The sequence below is a fragment of the Mytilus californianus genome, unplaced genomic scaffold (assembly GCF_021869535.1).
Source record: "Mytilus californianus isolate M0D057914Y unplaced genomic scaffold, xbMytCali1.0.p SCAF_14, whole genome shotgun sequence".
Classification (NCBI taxonomy): Eukaryota; Metazoa; Mollusca; class Bivalvia; order Mytilida; family Mytilidae; genus Mytilus; species Mytilus californianus.
The window spans coordinates 33,100,980-33,123,834 of NW_026262626.1; the positions used below are offsets into that span (position 1 = coordinate 33,100,980).

The 22,855-nt window shown below is 33.5% G+C and overlaps 1 protein-coding gene and 1 long non-coding RNA gene across 4 annotated transcripts in view; one reads left to right on the top strand and one right to left on the bottom strand.

Moving 5' to 3' along the window:
* The window catches only part of LOC127724673 (phosphatidylinositol-binding clathrin assembly protein LAP-like), a 488,025-nt gene that overhangs the window by 398,556 nt on the left and 66,614 nt on the right, over positions 1–22,855 (bottom strand). The window contains exon 4 of the mRNA XM_052231711.1: positions 3,458–3,560. Within this exon, the coding sequence (XP_052087671.1) occupies positions 3,458–3,560 (103 nt within the window). The remainder of the gene's footprint in view (positions 1–3,457; positions 3,561–22,855) is intronic.
* LOC127724764 (uncharacterized) overlaps positions 1–22,855 on the top strand; it is a 567,962-nt gene that overhangs the window by 303,296 nt on the left and 241,811 nt on the right. The window contains exon 4 of one of the 3 annotated variants that reach the window (XR_007992668.1): positions 22,328–22,413. The exons of the other annotated variants lie outside the window; for them this stretch is intronic. This is a non-coding gene — a long non-coding RNA (uncharacterized LOC127724764). Of the gene's footprint in view, positions 1–22,327; positions 22,414–22,855 lie in introns of those variants that run through there. 3 annotated transcript variants of the gene reach the window in all.

The window sequence follows — 22,855 nt, forward strand, 5'->3', positions numbered from 1 at the left end:
GACGCCACACAATTTCGAACTTGATCTGTATTTTGTGGTAATAAGCAGTGTGTATAAGTTTCATAACATTTGGTTGAGGCAAACTAAAGTTAGAGAACGGAAACGAAAAATTCAGCATTTTTTATGTTTAGAAAGGCGCATAACTCAAGAACAGTAAAAGTGACGGCACCCAATTTCAAACTTGATCTGTATCTTATGGTAATGAGCTTTGTGTATAAGTTTCATAACATTTGGTTGAGGCAAACTAAAGTTAAAGAACGGAAATCAAATTTGGGACGTACGGACGGACGGACGGACGGACAGACTGATGTACAGATGGACAAGGGTAAAACTTAATGCCCCCTCTGCTATGGCGGGGGCATAAAAAAATCAAATCCCATAGGGTTCTATAGTAAAACCCTCCTGTCTTTTTGCCCCTCAAAGTACCCCTTTATAAACCCCATTGCACAAACAAAACCCTGATTGCACCACTAGACATGTTAGTCTAACATATTGTGGAACCCTAAGTTAATCTGAGAAGCGGTTTTGGAGAACGGGTGCAGACAAGTTCAAATTTTAAGGCGGCGAAAGAGGAAGAGGAAGAAGAAGAAGAAGAAGAATAATAACTAGATTTGTAATTGTGAGCAACAATGGATGGCATCCTTGTCCCCCCATTGCCAGGGTAAAGGCAGCCATTTTGAAAATTCCAAAGTCAAAGAGCACATCTACACATGCCAATAAAGATTGTTGTAAAGTTTCATTAAGTTTGGAGCATTTTGACATTTTTGACATTTTTGCTGTTTTCATTAAAAAGGTGGCCATCTTGAAAATGCCATACCCCGATTGCAAATCTGCACATGCTGGTTAACATTTCTGTATAGTTCCATTAACACTGGTTCATAAAATTCCGAGATATAAGCTGGACAAAAAAAGTGGAAGAAAAATAAGAAAAAAGAAACGTATAATAACAATATGTCACCCAACTCCGTTGAGGGTGCCATAATAAGAACTGAGCAAAATTAAAATAGTGAGCACCTGTTTTTGTGCTACCAAACATCCGGGAACCAGTGCTCTCTAATATGCAATTAAAGGTATGTTGAATTTTTCAGCACAAGTCAGGATAAGGTATAGTTTTAACATGAAATGACTGCCACTTTATTTGAACTTTAGACAAAGAAGACATTAATGCTTGAAATTGCAGATTTGAACATAGAAAGCAATGGGGCTTTGAATTAGTGGTTTTATTCCTATACAAGATATAAAGTATCTGTGTCTACATGTGACTTTCTGAAATATGAAGCCTTAAGCAAAGAGATACCTCTGTCACTGCCAACAGGGTGAGACAAAAAAAGATATAAGGTTAATAATTCCAAAAAGAAGTTAGTCGATATCAATGATATCATAATGAGGCATTATGGTATTTTTTTAGATCTTGTTTTGTTCATCATTTCTACTGTTAAAAGTTTCTGCCCATCTATTACAGTTTTTGAGATAAAAGACAATAAAATGCTTCACTGAGCGCAGCCTGATACGACCGCAGAGGTAAAACCCTGAACAGTTGGGGAAAGGTTGGACACAATATTCAAGCTTGATACTGTCTGAATTTGGATTGTATTAAATTTTTGACATAATATAGGTTTCTGACACAAAATAAATGTGGTTAAAGATCTTAAAATTTTGAAATGGGACATTTAATTTACCTAGAATGGTCTGATATCCAAAATCTAACAACATGGTTAGATTCAGCATATAAAACAAAACCCAAAAATTTAATTTTAGTTGAAATCAAACAAAGTTTAATTTTGGACCCTTTAAACCTTAATATGGACTAATTTGAAAACAGGGCCCAAAATAAAAAATCTAAATGCACAATAAGATTCAGCATATCATACAGCCGCAATAATTCAGTTTTTGATGAAATCAAACAAAGTTTGATTTTGGATCCTTTTGACCTCAATGTAGACCAATTTAAAAATGAGGCCAAATATCCAAAAAAGTAATACAAGGTTAGAACCCCCAAAAATTAAAGACTTTAAATTAATTCTATTGAAATTGGTTAAAAGATTTGTATTTATTTTCAATTGAAGATTTCTTCCTATTGCGCAATACTGTGCAATTGAAGATTTCTTGCTATTGTGCAATACTGTGCTATTGCGCAATACTGTGTTGTTGAGCAATACTGTGTTGTAGCGCAATACTGTGCTATTGCGCAATACTGTGCAATTGAAGATTTCTTGCTATTGTGCAATACTGTGCTATTGCGCAATACTGTGCAATTGAAGATTTCTTTCTATTGTGCAATACTGTGCAATTGATTTCTTGCTATTGCGCAATACTGTGCATTTGAAAATTTCTTGCTATTCTGCAATACTGTGCAATTGAAGATTTCTTGCTTTTGTGTAATAAAGTGCTATTGTGCAATACTGTGCGATTGTGCAATACTGTGCAATTGAAGATTTCTTGCTATTGCGCAATACTGTGTTGTTGTGCAATACTGTGCTGTAGCGCAATACTGTGCAACTGAAGATTTCTTGCTATTGCACAATACTGTGCAATTGAAGATTTCTTTCTATTGCACAATAGTGTGTTGTTGCGCAATACTGTGCTATTGCGCAATACTGTGCAATCTAAGATTTCTTGCTTTTCCCCAATACTGTGCTATTATACAATACTGTGCTATTGCGCATTACTGTGCAATTGAAGATTTCTTGCTATTGCGCAATACTGTGCAATTGAAGATTTCAAAGTTTTGAAGAAAAAAATGAACCCCCCAAAAAAATTGGAAAAAAAAATCCCCCCAACTTTTTGAACCAATTTCGGAGTAATTACCCTCAAACTCAATCCCAGCCTTCCCTCTGTTGTATGGAACCTTGTAGTACAATTTTAGAGAGATCCATACACTTAAACACAAGTTATTGTCTGGAAACTAGAAAAATGCTTGTTTTTGGCCCCTTTTTTGCCCCTTATTCCTGAACATTTGGGGTAATTACCCCAAAACTCAATCCCAGCCTTCCCTTTGTGATATAAAATCTTGTGGTACAATTTCAGAGAGATCCATACACTTACACTCAAGTTATTGTCAGGAAACTACAAAAATACTTGTTTTTGGCCTCTTTTTGGCCCCTAATTCCTAAACTGTTGGTACCATAACCCCATAAATCAATCCCAATCTTCCTTTTGTGGTATTGGACCTTCTGGTAAAATTTCTTAGAGATCCATTCACTTAAACTAAAGTTATTGTACGGAACCAAATGTGTCTTCGGACGATGCTGACGCCGACGACAAAGACATTATAGCATTATACGATGCAAAAAATTTTTTGCAGTCGTATAAACACACTAAAATTAGTCAAAGATCATCCTATATGAGCAATAACTAGATTCATTTGATAAATTTGGTAGAACAGGTTGATCTGGAGAATCAGATAATTTTTGCACTTGTCAAGCATTTCTCTAACACTGCTCAATATCAATCTTACCCTCGTCTGATTTTACAGAAATCAAATGCCATGGATCTATATGACACAGCCTTTTCATTTAGGTACTTGGAATATCTTCTTATATAAGTTGACATGTCATAGCCTAAAAAAAAAATTTACAATCAATTCAATATATAATGAATAAACTGCTTCACTGAGCGCAGCTGGATACGCCCGCAGAGGTCCAACCCTGAACAGTTGGGGCAAAAATGGACACAATATTCAAGCTTGATACAGGTCTGAATTTGGATTGTAATTAAATATTTGACATATTATAGGTTTCTGAATAAATGTAGTCAAAGAACTTGAAATTGGTTTTATGAATTGAATATTTATTCAATTAAAGATTTCTTGCTGTTGTGCAATAGACTGTGCTGTTGTGCAATACTTAGTAAATCTGTTGTCAGACTATAAACAAATAAAGTACAATTTCTTCTCAATGTCATATTTGAAATTTATGAAAATCAATAGGGAGATTACATCAATAGCTATAAATAATTCACCAAAGTGTCATGCGAACTGCTAAAAGCATTTTTAAGTTATTGTCCAAAAACTGGAAAATCCCCCCTTTTTTAATGAATAAAACCTAATAACTCTGAAATGTAAAATCTAAAATTTATAAAATTCTAAAGGGAGCTTACATCAACAAATATAAAAATTTCACCCAAGTTTTATGAGAACTGCTGAAAGCATTTTTTAGTTAATGTCCGAAAACTGGAAAATCCCCCTTTTTATGAATAAAACCCTGTAACTCGTAAACGTAAAATCTAAAATTTATCAAAAATCAAAAGGGAGCTCATGTCAATAGATATAAACAATTCACCAAAATTTCTTGCAAGTTGGTGAAAGCATTCTTGAGTTATTGTTGGAAAACTGGAAAATCCCCCCTTTTTTAATGAATAAAACCCCAAAACTCAGAAACGGTAAATCTGAAATTTATAAAAAAAAACGAAAGAGAGCTCACGTCAATAGATATAAACAATTCACCAAAGTTTCATGCATATTATTTAAAGCGTTTTTGAGTTAATGTCCGACATGTTGACGACGGACTGACAGACTGACAAAAGACGGACGGACAGACGGATGGACAGACAGACAAACAGACAGACAATGGTATACCATGATAAACCAGACATTGACAAAGCTATTCAACAAGTATGGGACATTTTTGTCCACCAAAGAGTTCGATCAAGTGGGCAGAGCTGGTGCATTTCACTATATTTAAAGAAGCCAAATTTGTAATCTGTATGACAGATACATTATTGTTCTTATTACATGACTCTAGAGAAATTTTAGATCTCCTGCTGACTGGGGAAGGTGTATTTGGTGACAATTTAGTTTCTGCTTTGAAAGCTAGAAAGGACAAAGATAAAACTATTGAAGACTTACTACCAGACATTTTTTCCTAAGGCAGACAGAATAAAATGCTCCGCAGGGCGCAGCTTGATACGACCGCAGAGGTCGAACCCTGAACAGTTGGGGCAAGTATGGACACAACATTCAAGCTTGATACAGCTCTGAATTTGGATTGTGATTAAATATTTGACACAGCATAGGTTACTGACACAGAATGAATGTGGTCTAAGAACTTAAAAATTTTAAATTGGACATTCACCTATAATGGTCCAATATCCAAAATCTAAATACATGGTTAGATTCAGCATATCAAAGAACCCCAAGAATTCAATTTTTGATGAAATCAAACAAAGTTTAATTTTGGACCCTTTTGACCTCAATGTGGACAAAGTTGATAACGGGGCCCAAAAATCAAAAATCTAAATACATAGTTAGATTCAGCATATCAAAGAACCCCATATATTCAATTTTTGTTGAAATCAAACAAAGTTTAATTTTGGACCCCGATTTGGACCAACTTGAAAACTGGGCCCATAATCAAAAATCTAAATACATGTTTAGATTCAGCATATCAAAGAACCCTAAGAATTCAATTTTTGTTAAAATCAAACTAAGTTTAATTTTGGACCCTTTGGACCTTAATGTAGACCAATTTGAAAACGGAACCAAAAATTAAGAATCTAAATACACGGTTAGATTCGACATATCAAAGAACCCCAATAATTTAATTTTTGATGAAATCAAACAAAGTTTAATTTTGGACCCTTTGGACCTCAATGTGGACCAATTTAAAAACGGGGCCCAAAATCCAAAAACTTAATACACGGTTAGATTCAGCATATTAAAGAACCCCAAGAATTCAAGAATAAAACCCCATTGAAATTGGTCAAGAAATAAGCAATTTATACGAAGTATCTTCTTTTGCACAATACTGTGCAATTGAATATTTCTTGCTATTGCGCAATACTGTACAATTGACAATTTCTTGCTATTGCGCAATATTGTGCTATTGGATATTTCTTGCTATTGCGCAATACTGTGCAATTGAAGATTTCTTGCTATTGCGCAATACTGTGCAATTGAAGATTTCTTGCTATTGTGCAATACTGTGCAATTGAAAATTTCTTGCTATTGCACAATACTTATTATATAATAATTTACAATAATAATATATTGTGTATTTCCTACCATATCATTATTATTTGCTTTTAAATATAAATCAGAAATAACCAACTTAAAATGGAAAATTTTAAAAGAAAAAAAAAAGAAAAAAAAGGAAACCCCCCCCCCCCCCCAAATTTTTTGAACCCCCTTATGATTCATCACCCCCAAATTCAATCCCAGCCTTCCCTTTGTGGTATGGTACCTTGCAGTACAATTTCAGAGTGATCCATACACTTGAACACAAGTTATTGTCTGGAAACTAGAATAAAATGCTCCGCAGGGCGCAGCTTGATACGACCGCAGAGGTCGAACCCTGAACAGTTGGGGGAAGTATGGACACAACATTCAAGCTTGATACAGCTTTGGATTTGGATTGTGATTAAATATTTGACACAGCATAGGTTTCTAACACAGATTGAATGTGGTCTAAGAACTTAAAAATTTTAAATTGGACATTCACCTATTATGGTCCAATATCCAAAATCTAAATACATGGTTAGATTCAGCATATCAAAGAACCCCAAGAATTCAATTTTTGATGAAATCAAACAAAGTTTAATTTTGGACCCTTTTGACCTCAATGTGGACAAAGTTGATAACGGGGCCCAAAAATCAAAAATCTAAATACATGGTTAGATTCAGCATATCAAAGAACCCCATATATTCAATTTTTGTTGAAATCAAACAAAGTTTAATTTTGGACCCCGATTTGGACCAACTTGAAAACTGGGCCCATAATCAAAAATCTAAATACATGTTTAGATTCAGCATATCAAAGAACCCTAAGAATTCAATTTTTGTTAAAATCAAACTAAGTTTAATTTTGGACCCTTTGGACCTTAATGGAGACCAATTTGAAAACGGAACCAAAAATTAAGAATCTAAATACACGGTTAGATTCGGCATATCAAAGAACCCCAATAATTCAATTTTTGATGAAATCAAACAAAGTTTAATTTTGAACCCTTTTGACCTCAATGTGGACAAAGTTGATAACGGGGCCCAAAAATCAAAAATCTAAATACATGGTTAGATTCAGCATATCAAAGAACCCCATATATTCAATTTTTGTTGAAATCAAACAAAGTTTAATTTTGGACCCCGATTTGGACCAACTTGAAAACTGGGCCCATAATCAAAAATCTAAATACATGTTTAGATTCAGCATATCAAAGAACCCTAAGAATTCAATTTTTGTTAAAATCAAACTAAGTTTAATTTTGGACCCTTTGGACCTTAATGTAGACCAATTTGAAAACGGAACCAAAATTTAAGAATCTAAATACACAGTTTGATTCGGCATATCAAAGAACCCCAATAATTCAATTTTTGATGAAATCAAACAAAGTTTAATTTTGGACCCTTTGGACCTCAATGTGGACCAATTTAAAAACGGGGCCCAAAATCCAAAAACTAAATACACGGTTAGATTCAGCATATTAAAGAACCCCATGAAATCAAGAATAAAACCCCATTGAAATTGGTCAAGAAATAAGCAATTTATAGGAAGTATCTTCTTTTGCACAATCCTGTGCTATTAAATATTTCTTGCTATTGCGCAATACTGTACAATTGACAATTTCTTGCTATTGCGCAATATTGTGCTATTGGATATTTCTTGCTATTGCGCAATACTGTGCAATTGAAGATTTCTTGCTATTGCGCAATACTGTGCAATTGAAGATTTCTTGCTATTGTGCAATACTGTGCAATTGAAAATTTCTTGCTATTGCACAATACTTATTATATAATAATTTACACATCCTGTTTGGTGTGTATCTCCTACCATATCATTATTATTTGATTTTAAATATAAATCAGAAATAACCAACTTAAAATGGAAAATTTTAAAAGAAACAAAAAAGGAAAAAAAGAAAAAAAAGGAAAAAAAAATAAATCCCCCCCCAAAATTTTTTGAACCCCCATTATGATTCATCACCCCCAAACTCAATCCCAGCCTTCCCTTTGTGGTATGGTACCTTGCAGTACAATTTCAGAGAGATCCATACACTTGAACACAAGTTATTGTCTGGAAACTAGAAAAAAAAAATTTTTTTGAACCCTTTTTGGCCCCAAATTCCTAAATGTTTAGGGCAATTACCCCCAAACTCAAACCCAGCTTTCCCTTTGTGATATGGAACCTTGTAGTACAATTTCAGAAAGATCCATACACTTACACACAAGTTATTGTCATGAAACTAGAAAAATGCTTGTTTTTTGCCCCTTTTTTGGCCCCTAATTCCTAAAATTTGGAGGCAATTACCCCCAAAATCAATCCCAGCATTCCTTTAGTGATATGGAACCTTGTGGTACAATGTCAGAGAGATCCATACACTAACACACAAGTTATGTCTGGAAGTTACAAAAATGCTTATTTTTGGCCCCTTTTTGGCCCCTAATTCCTTTACTGTTATTACCATAACCCCCAAAATCAATCCCAACCTTCCTTTTGTGGTATTGAACCTTGTGGTAAAATTTCATAAGGATCCATTCACTTAAACTAAAGTTAGAGTGCGAAAACCAATGTGTCTTCGGACGACGCCGGACGAAGACGACGACGACGCCGGACGACGACGACGACGACGCCAACGTCATACCAATATACGACCACAAAAATTTTTTTGCGGTCGTATAAAAATGCTTGTTTTTAGGCCCCTTTTTGGCCCCAAATTCCTAAACGTTTAGGGCAATTACCCCCAAACTCAAACCCAGCTTTCCCTTTGTGATGGAACCTTGCAGTACAATTTCATAAAGATCCAGACAGACAACAAGTGGCTGCAAAGGCTCACTTTGCCTTTTTATGTGAGCTTAAGGTAACACGATACTGAATGACGTTACGCCACGAGTTATCATTCCTGCTGTTGTCGACATCTTTGAAATTGACGGCAAACGTAAAACCTGATGATTTATAATAACTTAAAACGAATTAAACAAACAATTTGCCTCAGTCTGGTATAAAATAGTTGAAAGATAAATGTTTCTTTATTTCAAATTTGCAAATATATATGAATATATATTAAAAATACCTTATTTTAACGGCGCTTTCTATACGTATCATATTCAATCACAAAACAAAAACCTTAGCATAATTACGATTCAAGTAAAAGAACAAAAATGAGAAAAAGAAAATCACACTTAGGTGAAATATAAATAGTAAATTAACCTTTTATTTGTATTAGCATTTTTAATGTCGAGGGATTTGATGCAATACGTTATTTGAAATTGATTGTTTCGGCGTCTTCCTCCCATTCTTCTTCTCATTCTTCACATTTAAAAATATACCTTTTAAATGTTCTGTTTCTATTGATAAGTAAGCATGTGTACGATTAATCTATATATGTTTTTATGCATAACAGACTGAGCTTTTTATTCTGGGTTGAAAGTAGAAATCCAAATTATAGAAACGCATGATAATGTATGAAAATACGGGGAATTGTACCACAATTAATGCAATTCCGCTATGAAGCCCATTCGTTTTTAAATGGTCACCGAAAAAAGTCGCTAGCAAAATAGAACTAGAGGCTCTCAAGAGCCTGTGTCGCTCACCTGTATTTACTGATGCTTTGGAAATCATGTAAAATAAGATTAAAATCATAATTAATAGTATTAGATATTAGATATTATAATGATATCTAAGATAATAACAAAAAACTGCAAAATTTTTGTAAAATTACTAACTCAGGGTCAGCAACCCAACAACAGGTCGTCGGATTCGTCTGAAAATTTCAGGGCAGATAAATCTAAATCTGATGAACATTTTTGCCACCTGTCAGATTTGCTCTAAATGCTTTAGTTTCAGAGATATAAACCAAAAACTGCATTTTACCCCTTTGTTCTATTTTTAGCCATGGCGGCCATCTTGGTTAGTTGGCGGGGTCATCGGACAAATTTTTTATACTAGATACCCTAATAATGATTATGGCCAAGTATGGTTAAATTTGTATCAGTAGTTTCAGAGAAGAAGATTTTTGTAAAAGATTACAAAAATTTACAAAAAATTGTTAAAAATTGATTCTTAAGGGCAATAACTCCTAAAGGGGTCGACTGACAATTTTGGTCATGACAACTTATTTGTAGATCTTACTTTGCTGAACATTATTGCTGTTTACAGTTTATCTCTATCTATAATAATATTCAAGATAATAACCAAAAACTGCAAAATTTCCTTAAAATTACCAATTCAGGGGCAGCAACCCAACAACAGGTTGTCAGATTTCTCTGAAAATTTCAGGGCAGATAGATCTTGACCTGATAATCAGTTTTACCTATGTCAGATTTCCTCTAAATGCTTTGGTTTCAGAGATATAAGCCAAAATCTATATTTTACCCCTATGTTCTATTTTTAGCCATGGCGGCCATCTTGGTTGGTTGGCAGGGTCATTGGACACATTTTTTAAACTAGATACTTGAATGATGATTGTGTTTAAGTTTGGGTGCATTTGGCCCAGTAGTTTCAGAGGAGAAGATTTTTGTAAAAGTTTACGGACGACGGACGCCAAGTGATGAGAAAAGCTCACTTGACCCTTTGGGTCAGGTGAGCTAAAAAGGAAATTTATTTGGAAAAGAATACCGATAGAATTTAGCGGAAAAACACCATGCAAGCAGACGTACAAACTCAGACAGAATTTGAGAAACTGGTTTATTGGCATGGAATGAAAAAAGAAGAGTTGTTGAAATTGGCTATTTGGCCGAACAACATTCCCTATGTTTCAAATGTAAACAGTATTTGAAATTTATTGGACTGTACAGAAGAAATCTGATATGGTTTCGGAAGCTTGTTTAAAACAAACTACTAGCGTTGTAATTTTATAAGCACAGTCTAAACAGGACAGCTACATCGGAATAAGGAGAAAGTTAACAAAGGCTTAAACATATGGAATGTCAACACTAAATGCTCACTCGGTTAGGTCGAAATAAAATTTAATCATTCAGATCCCGTTACATCTTTTTCTTTCAATTCCATTCTGAAATAGATTATTTCTCGAAATTTATAATCAAAAGATTAAAGGAGACATGACACGATTTTCAATTTGTGTTTCAAAATGTTTATTTATACTTAACTTTCCCTAAAAATACATCGATAGCAATATAAGTGTCAACAATTTAGGAAAATATGTATTTTAATGAGATTTTAATGCAACGATTTATCGACCTGTCAAATATGCATATTTCCATCCCGGAAGTCACTCAGAACGAGGCTACTACGTCAGTGGTTACATTCATTCATATTGACATATGGGTACAGCACAAATTTAGTTTCGATTATTATCCAACAAAACGCATGACAGTGATAAACAATGATTATGTGTGATGCCAATGGATTCAACAATATAATTAAAAAGAATATTGACATGATATTTTCTGTTTTTTTAATGACACGCAGACTTAGAAGGTGTAAAGATGGGACTTTTTAACAAGCCCAAACTACACTTCTTTTCGCCCACTTTCATTAGGATTCCAGAGTTGGGGTCTCAGGTGCCATGCCATGAGTTCATCATAGGTCACAGGTATACGGTACAGATGATTGAATTTCGCAATTTCGGGTGTGTGTTGCAAACTTCAAGTGTCACTCCACATGGAGGATTGATAAAGACATATATTGATTACGCAATATTACTTCAAAATTTCTTTGTGTACATCCTGAATGTAGGTTTTTTTCAGAGGGCACAGGTGAGATTGGAATATATTATTGTTGTGTACAGAAAACAGGTACAACTACCTGATCATATATGTTTAATGAATACCTGTAGTACGACCATACAATACCCTATGCACCACCAGTTAAATACCCTAACCCGTGTTGATAACTAATAGACAACCTGTATATAGATCTTATTTTTATTGCTTTAAGAATATGCAGATATAAAAAGGTTTATAACAGATGCATTTTTTAATTGACTTCTTGAGATGGAAAAGTAAAATTCTTGTATGCTTGCAAGTCTATAACTTCATAAGAAATTGTTAGACATAAAGCATAAAAAGCAAACAAGGAAATGATACGAGAATGTGAATCATGTCTTTTACATTCTTTTTCTGACACATTCCCTATTTCCATTCTCAATTTTATTATATTGAACATCGAATATAATTATTGACAACTATTTAGTTGGTAAAGATTCAGATGATGAAAACATTTCATTTTAAAATGGAAACTTTATAATAAATAAAGAAAGTGTCGTTTACCGTACAGCCTCCAATAATGAGAAAACCCCATACCGTATATTCGGCTATAAAAGTTCTCAACGTGAAAATGTGAAACAATTTTAACGAGAAAACTAATTTATTTATAACAAAATAATTTCCGTAGAAAAAAATTGACAGACATGAATCAACGACAACAACTGATCTATATGCTCCTGATTTAAGACAGGCACATTCAAAATGTGTCGGTGGTATATGTTTGTCAGCGCCTACGGTACCCTCTCCCCTCCCAACGTGTGACAGTGGTCTTACAGCAGTACATAAGAACTATAAAAACCAGTCTAAAGCAAGATATCGGTACGAAGTAGAGAAACCACTAACATTAAAACAATAGAGACAACACACAAATGCTGTTAGCTAGCCCCTACAGAAAAAAAAGTTGAGGGCCAGTTGAGGGCCATGTGGCGGACAGTTGAGGGCTAGCTGTTTTAAGCAAAATAGTTGAGGGCTAGGTGTTGAGCATCTTAGCTCAACTCAAACCTGGCCAAGCACTGTATGTTTGATAGATGTCGCTCAACTGGCCCTCAACTGAAGCTGGCCATTAAGTTGAGGAAAAGTTGAGCAATTGATCTTTGGTTTTCATATAGTTGAGCAAAAGTTGAGCATTCAGACTTCGAATTTTTTGTAGTTGAGGAAAAGTTGAGCATTCAGACTTTGATTTTTTTTGTAGTTGAGGAAAAGTTGAGCAATTGATCTTTGGTTTAACTTTTCATATAGTTGAGCAAAAGTTGAGCAATTAGAAATATGAGCTGGTGATATAAATGTTATGTGCCATCTGGTTTCCATTTATCTCTGTGTATAATGCAAGTAGACAGGAAGTACTATTATAAATGTACACAGAGTTTGAGGCCAAATTAAGGGAAGCACATGTTTTTATACATTTTTCTGTATTTTAACTTAACCATAACTCATAACATAAAGATAAATTAAAATAAAATGCTTCGCTGGGGCGCAGCTTGATACGACCGCAGAGGTCGAACCCTGAACAGTTGGGGCAAGTATGGACACAACATTCAAGCTTGATACAGCTCTGAATTTGGATTGTTATTAAATATTTGAAACAGCATAGGTTTCTGACACAGAAAGAGTGTGGTCTAAGAACTTGAATTTTTTTAATTTACCTATTATGGTCCAATGTCTAAAATCAAAATACATGGTTAGATTCAGCATATCAAAGAACCCCATATATTCAATTTTTGTTAAAATCAAACAAAGTTTAATTTTGGACCCCAACTTGGACAAACTTGAAAACTGGGCCCATAATCAAAAATCTAAACACATGTTTAGATTCAGCATATCAAAGAACCCCAAGAATTCAATTTTTGCTAAAATCAAACTAAGTTTAATTTTGGACCCTTTGGACCTTAATGTAGACCAATTTAAAAAACGGGACTTAAAATTAAAAATCTAAATACACGGTTAGATTTGGAATATCAAAGAACCCCAATAATTCAATTTTTGATGAAATCAAACAAAGTTTAATTTTGGACCCTTTTGACCTCAATATGAACCAATTTGATAGCGGGGCCCACAAATAAAAAATCTAAATTCATGGTTAGATTCAGCATATCAAAGAACCCCCATATATTCAATTTTTGTTGAAATCAAAAAAAAGTTTAATTTTGGACCCCAACTTGGACCAACTTGAAAACTGGGCCCGTAATCAAAAATCTAAACACATGTTTAGATTCAGCATATCAAAGAAATCCAAGAATTCAATTTTTGTTAAAATCAAACTAAGTTTAATTTTGGACCCTTTGGACCTCAATGAAGACCAATTTAAAAAACAGGACCCAAATTAAACATCTAATAAAATGCTCCGCAGGGCGCAGCTTGATACGACCGCAGAGGTCGAACCCTGAACAGTTGGGGCAAGTATGGACACAACATTCAAGCTTGATACAGCTCTGAATTTGGATTGTGATTAAATAATTGACACAGCATAGGTTTCTGACACAGAATGAATGTGGTCTAAGAACTTAAAAATTTTAAATTGGACATTCACCTATTACGGTCCAATATCCAAAATCTAAATACATGGTTAGATTCAGCATATCAAAGAACCCCAAGAATTCAATTTTTGATGAAATCAAACAAAGTTTAATTTTGGACCATTTTGACCTCAATGTGGACAAAGTTGATAACGGGGCCCAAAAATAAAAAATCTAAATACATGGTTAGATTCAGCATATCAAAGAACCCCATATATTCAATTTTGTTGAAATCAAACAAAGTTTAATTTTGGACCCCGATTTGGACCAACTTGAAAACTGGGCCCATAATCAAAAATCTAAATACATGTTTAGATTCAGCATATCAAAGAACCCTAAAAATTCAATTTTTGTTAAAATCAAACTAAGTTTAATTTTGGACCCTTTGGACCTTAATGTAGACCAATTTGAAAACGGAACCAAAAATTAAGAATCTAAATACACAGTTAGATTCGGCATATCAAAGAACCCCAATAATTCAATTTTTGATGAAATCAAACAAAGTTAAATTTTGGACCCTTTGGACCTCAATATGGACCAATTTAAAAACGGGGCCCAAAATCCAAAAACTTAATACACGGTTAGAATCAGCATATTAAAGAACCCCAAGCATTCAAGAATAAAACCCCATTGAAATTGGTCAAGAAATAAGCAATTTATACGAAGTATCTTCTTTTGCACAATACTGTGCAATTGAATATTTCTTGCTATTGCGCAATACTGCACAATTGACTATTTCTTGCTATTGCGCAATATTGTGCTATTGGATATTTCTTGCTATTGCGCAATACTGTGCAATTGAAGATTTCTTGCTATTGCGCAATACTGTGCAATTGAAGATTTCTTGCTATTGTGCAATACTGTGCAATTGAAAATTTCTTGCTATTGCACAATACTTATTATATAATAATTTACACATCCTGTTTGGTGTGTATCTCCTACCATATCATTATTATTTGATTTTAAATATTAATCAGAAATAACCAACTTAAAATGGAAAATTTTAAAAGAAAAAGAAAAGATAAAAAGAAAAAAAAAAGAAAAAAAAAAAAATCCCCCCCCCCCAAATTTTTTGAACCCCCTTATGATTCATCACCCCCAAACTCAATCCCAGCCTTCCCTTTGTGGTATGGTACCTTGCAGTACAATTTCAGAGAGATCCATACACTTGAACACAAGTTATTGTCTGGAAACTAGAAAAATACTTATTTTTGGCCCCTTTTTGGCCCCCAATTCCTAAACGTTTCGGGCAATTACCCCCAAACTCAATTCCAGCTTTCCCTTTGTGATATGGAACCTTGTAGTACAATTTCAGAAATATCCAAACACTTACACACAAGTTATTGTCATGAAACTAGAAAAATGCTTGTTTTTTGCCCCTTTTTTGGTCCCTAATTCCTAAAATTTTGAGGCAATTACCCCCAAAATCAATTACAGCCTTCCCTTTGTGATATGGAACCTTGTGGTACAATGTCAGAGAGATCCATACACTTACACACAAGTTATTGTCTGGAAGTTACAAAAATGCTTATTTTTGGCCCCTTTTTGGCCCCTAATTCCTTAACTGTTGGTACCATAACCCCCAAAATCAATCCCAACCTTCCTTTCGTGGTATTGAACCTTATGGTAAAATTTCATGGAGATCCATTCACTTAAACTAAAGTTAGAGTGTGAAAACCAATGTATCTTCAGACGACGCCGGATGACGCCAGACGACTACGACGACGACGCCAACGTCATACCAATATACGACCAAAAATTTTTTAATTTTTGCGGTCGTATAAAAACACGGTTAGATTTGGAATATCAAAGAACCCCAATAATTCAATTTTTGATGAAATCAAACAAAGTTTAAATACTGGACCCTATCTTGGACCAACTTGAAAACTGGGCCCATAATCAAAAATCTAAACACATGTTTAGATTCAGCATATCAAAGAACCCCAAGAATTCAATTTTTGTTAAAATCAAACTAAGTTTAATTTTGGACCCTTTGGACCTTAATGTAGACCAATTTAAATAAACTGCTTCGCTGAGCGCAGCTTGATACGCCCGCAGAGGTCCAACCCTGAACAGTTGGGGCGAAAATGGACACAATATTCAAGCTTGATACAGGTCTGAATTTGGATTGTAATTAAATATTTGACATATTATAGGTTTCTGAATAAATCTAGTCAAAGAACTTGAAACTGGTTATATGAATTAAATTTATATTCAATAAAAGATTTCTTGCTGTTGTGTAATACACTGTGCTATTGCGCAATACTTAGTAAATCTGTTTTCAGACTATAAACAAATAAAGTTCAATTAATTCTCAATGTCATATTAGAAATTTATGAAAATCAAAAGGGAGCTTACATCAATAGATATAAACAATTTACCAAAGTTTCATGAGAATTGCTGACAGTATTTTTGAGTTATTGTCTGAAAACTGGAAAATCCCCCCTTTTTTAATGAATAAAACCCCATAACTCAGAAATGTAAAATGTAAAATTTATAAAATTCTAAACGGAGCTAACATCAATAGATATAAACAATTCACCAAAGTTTCATGAGAACTGCTGAAAGCATTTTTGAGTTTTTGTCCAAAAACTGGAAAATCCCCCTTTTTTCTGAATAAAACCCTGTAACTCGGAGACGTAAAATCTAAAATTTATAAAAATCAAAAGGGAGCTCTTGTCAATAGATATAAACAATTCACCACAATTTCTTGAATGTTAGTGAAAGCATTCTTGAGTTATTGTCTGAAAACTGGAAAATCCCCCTTTTTTTAATGAATAAAACCCCATAACTCAGAAACGTAATCTCTAAAATTTATAAAAAATGAAAGGGAGCTCACGTGAATAGATATAAACAATTCACCAAAGTTTTATGCAAATTGGTTAAAGCGTTTTTGAGTTAATGTCCGACATGTTGACAACGGACGGACAGACGGACAGACGGACAACGGTATACCATAATACGTCCCGTAAACGGGCGTATAAAAACAGGACCCAAAATTAAAAATCTAATTACACGGTTAGATTTGGAATATCAAAGAGCCCCAATAATTCAATTTTAGATGAAATCAAACAAAGTTTAATTTTGGACCCTTTTGACCTCAATATGAACCAATTTGATAACGGGTCCACAAATAAAAAATCTAAATACATGGTTAGATTCAGCATATCAAAGAACCCCATATATTCAATTTTTGTTGAAATCAAACAAAGTTTAATTTTGGACCCCAATTTGGACCAACTTGAAAACTGGGCCAAAAATCTAAATACATGTTTAGATTCAGCATATCAAAGAACCTCATATATTCAAATTTTGCTAAAATCAAACAAAGTTTTATTTTGGACCCTTTGGACCTTAATGTAGACTATTTTGAAAACTGGACCCAAAATTAAAAATCTAAATACACTGTTAGATTCGGCATAACAAATAAATAAATGTGATCAAAGATTTTACAAATCTAATGCGCCATACTGTGCAATTAAAGATTACTTCTTGAAATTTTTCAACATTTGAAATTTGAAAAAAAAAATAATATTTGAAGAATAATTCTTTTCAATTTCTGAAATCTGAAATGAGAAAAAATTGACCCCCCACAATTTCTTTTTTAAAATTTCAAAAAAATCCATTCACTTAAACTAAAGTTAGAGTGCGAAAACCAATGTGTCTTCGGACGACGACACAGGACGACGACATCAACGACGACGCCGGACGACGACGACGACGACGACGACGACGCCGACGTCATGCCAATATACGACCACCAAATTTTTTTGCGGTCGTATAAAAATATAGTGTCAAATCTTTCATATGGATTTTTCTGTAAAAAAAAATGATGCAACATTTGCAGATATTTTTACTGGTCTTCCTTTATAAATATGCATTTCTTTAAACATAATTTAAAAGCAGTGTAAGGGAAGTAACCAAAACGTTGTATTTGGATTACCTCCCTTACACTGTTTTAAATTATCTTTATTGTTTATTAATCATTACTTTATACATAATTTAAAAGCAGTGTAAGGGAGATAATTTCAATGATGTATTTGATTTATCTCCCTTACACTGCTTTAAATTATGTTTTGTACTAAAGTATTTGTCCATTAACCAGGACAACCTTGTTTTTCCCCCTTTTTTGCCCCTAATTCCTAAACGGATTGAGCCATAACCCCCCAAAGCAAATCCTAACCATCCCTTTGTGGTATGGAAACTTGTAGTATAATTTCAGAGAGATCCATACAACGTTCCACAGTTATTGTCTGGAAACTAGAAAATGCTTATTTTTGGCCCCTTTTTGGCCCCTAATTCCTTAACTGTTGGTACCATAACCCCAAAATCAATCCCAACCTTCCTTTTGTGGTATTTGACCTTATGGTAAAATTTCAAAAAGATCCATTCACTTAAACTAAAGTTAGAGTGCGAAAACCAATGTGTCTTAGGATGACGATGCCGGACGACGACGAATACGACGCCGGACGACGACGACGATGACGACGACGACGACGTCCACGTCATACCAATATACGACCACAAAATTTTTTTGCGGTCGTATAAAAACAAACAGTATTTTTTTTATTATAAGATATATCAAATATTCATGATTTAGGTAATTAACAGTTATTATTAGGGGCAAATTTCAAAGGGATCACACTGTCAAAATACCCTAAACAACCTCAAACATTTAAAATTTTAACTGGGCTTGAGCATGCACATGGCAAGCAAAGATGTCTTCTAGCTATCATGAATAAAATATGAATTTTACAATGGATGTAGATCAAAAAGTTACAAATAACTGTATTGACATTGAATAGTGCAGTGTATTCTTCTGATGACATGACTCTTGGATTTAGGAAGATTGATGTTTTAACACATATTTATGGAAACATCTTTTGGTAAGTACATTGGATTAGAATTTCCACCATTTTGAATAAGTGTATATGCTCTTTTAGTTCAAAATAGTGATATTTAAAGTGTCTTCTTAACTTTTTAGAGTGAAGAAAAATTTTAGACAATATATTTATGCATTAATTTATATATTATCAAAATGTGTAAGACAGGAGACATATTTATTCTATTATTAAGACAATTTGTTTTAGAAAGTATTACTAATAAAATAAGAATATTCTAATATAATGAATTTGGTATAAAACAAGAGATTTGGGGTATGACTGCAAATAAGACATCTATCCACAAATGACAGATAAATATATATAATTTTTTTCTGGTTGAACAACACTTTCTGTTTTGAGTATTTCAATATATATCTAAATACTTCTCCTTGCATAAAGATTAATATGGCTGCAGGATTAACTAGATTTTATTTACTAACTTTTAATAAGCAAGGATAAAGCTGTCATGTAGTCTGTTGTGTGTTAAGATCTTTCAGCAGTATTTTGGCTATATAAAATACACAATTTAAATTTATTTTTTCTACAATGTGTAGTCATCAGTTTGCAATGACCAGATACATGTAATGCTCAACTTTTAAAGACCTGGCCCTCAACTATTGGCCACCTAGCCCTCAACTTTTAATGACCTGGCCCTCAACTATTGGCCACCTAGCCCTCAACTTTTAATGACCTAGTCCTCAACTGTTGGCCAGGTAGCCCTCAACTCTAATTGCTCAACTATTGGACACCTAGCCCTCAACTATGATATTTTCTCAACCTTGCTCAACTAATTTGCATAAAGTTGAGCATTTGATAGTTGAGGGCTACCTAATTTGCATGGCAAAAATCCAGGTAGCCCTCAACTGGCCCTCAACTATTTGCTCAACTGATGGCCAGCTAGCCCTCAACTGGCCCTCAACTGTTTGTTCAACTGGCGGCCAGTTGAGCAATGCAGTTGGCCATCCTATCATTTTTCTGTATGGGAGATCAAAGCCAAGTACAGCTAATACACAACTCATGTTCTCGAAGACTGAAGTATGCTACATGTAAACATTTTCCTGCTCAGTTCGATTGAAAATCTTTAATTTATTCAAATGACCCCTTTTAGAAAAAATATTTTGAAAAAGAACATTATGTGTTGCGAAAATTTTCCTGGACTCAAGCGTTTTGCTGGTAGCAATAACCAAATTGATTGCTAAATGATATTTGGAAGAGAGGGGTGGAAATATTACTTTGTGTAATTCCTTAAATTTGAAGTTAGATTTATAAGGGTCTGGATGGAATAGCATACTTTAGAAGTGTAGTATAACTATATTAATGATTTCAACATAAGATAGTTTTTCTTAGAAATGTATGATTTTTAAAGGTAAATAACATAACACGTGACTAAATCACACTACAGGTGCCTTCTTACCTTTCACCTGGTCAAGTATGCTATAGGTGTCAACAATTAATCACTAAAACAACAGCCTCCAATAAATGTTTTGTATTGTGTAATTTTATACATTAGGTGAGACATAAATAAAATATTGAATTGAATTGTTTACATAAAAGGGGGAAAGTAATAAAATTGTTAATTGAATATCCTAATGCAGAAATAGTGTGATAAAGGATTTTTCACTATACAAATCCTTTGTGTGATGTATGGTTTCCAACCAAAAAAATTATGTATACATATTAAGTCTCTATGTAATAAAAAAAAATAAAAACGGACACTTTGCGAACGCCTTGTTTGACTTTTACTATCTTTTTTTTTTCTGCTTCTGGCGCACACATAATTATAACATTACCGTAACAGAGAGAGAAAAAAGAACAATTTGATCATCAATAATTAGAAATATATATTTTCAATCATGATTAAAAAGTAGTTTTATTTAAATGAAAAAATGCAGAAAGCGGTCTTTTAAATTTATTCATCAGATAAACCAAATATGTAACAGTATTGTAACAATCCGATCGGTATTGTCTGAAAAATCGTCGTTTTTGGACTCTTCGCATGAAGAATTAATATCCTTTTCTTGGTTATTTTTCACACACAATGTCTTTATAGTTTGTCAGTAATCTGGAGAAGTGCTGTCAATACCGTCCATAGTGTATCGACATCGTCCACTTAAGAGACATTTTCCCAGCTTGTAACCACTGACGTCAGCACGATCACGTGATCGTTATCTAATTAAAAATCATTCTTAATGACAAGCGCTTGATTCTTTGACCAGATAAGTGCTGATTTATCAGGTTTTGACCAGCAAAATTGTACAAAACATGTTTTAAGACTAATATTTATTAGTTTAATAAAAAAAAAAATTTTTTTTTAAATCGTGTCATGTCTCCTTTAATTAATCAAAGCGTGATAGCGCTGTAAAGGCAGTTAATTACAGGTTGTGTGTATTTTTAGTCCAGTTATATCATTATCTTGCATAGTACAGTGTACATGTACTTATCAGAGGTGGCTTTCAGTATTTAGGATTTAGAGTTTTCTAATGATATTGAACAAGTTTTATGAATGTCATATTCTGAGCACTATATGAAGGCGATTGTTCTCACTTGTTTATGAACTAGTGCATTATGTCCAGTTTGTTCCTTTTTTATCTATGTTTATAGTCAAATTAGTTATCAAAGGTACCAGGATTATAATTTAATACGCCAGACGTGCGTTTTGTCTACATAAGACTCATCAGTGACGCTCAGATCAAAATAGTTACAAAGCCAAACAAGTACAAAGTTGAAGAGCATTGAGGACCCAAAATTCCAAAAAGTTGTGCCAAATACGGCTATGGTAATCTATTCCTTGGATAAGAAAATCCTTAGTTTTTCGAAAAATTCAAAGTTTTGTAACAGGAAATTTATAAAAATGACCATATAATTGATATTCAAATACTGTTTAAAATAGTTAGGCATTTTCTTTTTAGTAATAAGTAAATGTTATCAACTGTATTTTATTCAACTCTGCAAATGTGGTTTGTTACTGGTAAGTATGGATGATAATGATCTATATTCAACGACCTCAGGTACAAAAAAAATGTATGTAACTAAACTATGATGGGAAACCTTTGACTTCTTTCTTTCATATAAACTTTTGATTTGGTACCATAGAACTATGTAGAATAAATGTACATTGCAACATGTCAACTCTTTCAATGGCAATACTTTTTTAAGAAACTATAACTCCAAGCAAAATTATATTTCCAAGTATAAAGTAATTTATGAATGAAAAAAGGAGTTCTTAATTAAGAAATAAACTGATTCGCTGAGCGCAGCTGGATACACCCGCAGAGGTCCAACCCTGAACAGTTGGGGCAAAAATGGACACAATATTCAAGCTTGATACAGGTCTGAATTTGGATTGTAATTAAATATTTGACATGTTATAGTTTCTGAATAAATGTAGTCAAAGAACTTGAAATCGGTTATATGAATTGAATTTATATTCAATTAAAGATTTCTTGCTGTTGTGCAATACACTGTGCTGTTGCACAATACCTTATAAATCTGTTGCCAGACTATAAACAAATAAAGTTCAATTTCCTCTAAATGTCATATTTGAAATTTATGAAAATCAATAGGAGAGATTTACATCAATAGCTATAAATAATTCACCAAAGTTTCATGTGAACTGCTTTAAGCATTTTTGAGTTGTCCAAAAACTGGAAAATCCCCCCTTTTTTAATGAATAAAACCCCATAACTCAGAAATGTAAAATCTTAAATTTATAAAACTCTAAAGGGAGCTTACGGATTGATAATTTAGTCTTAGATGCAAGATTTTTTTATCAGTTGTAAGTGGCTTTGAACTAGCTGTCGGTA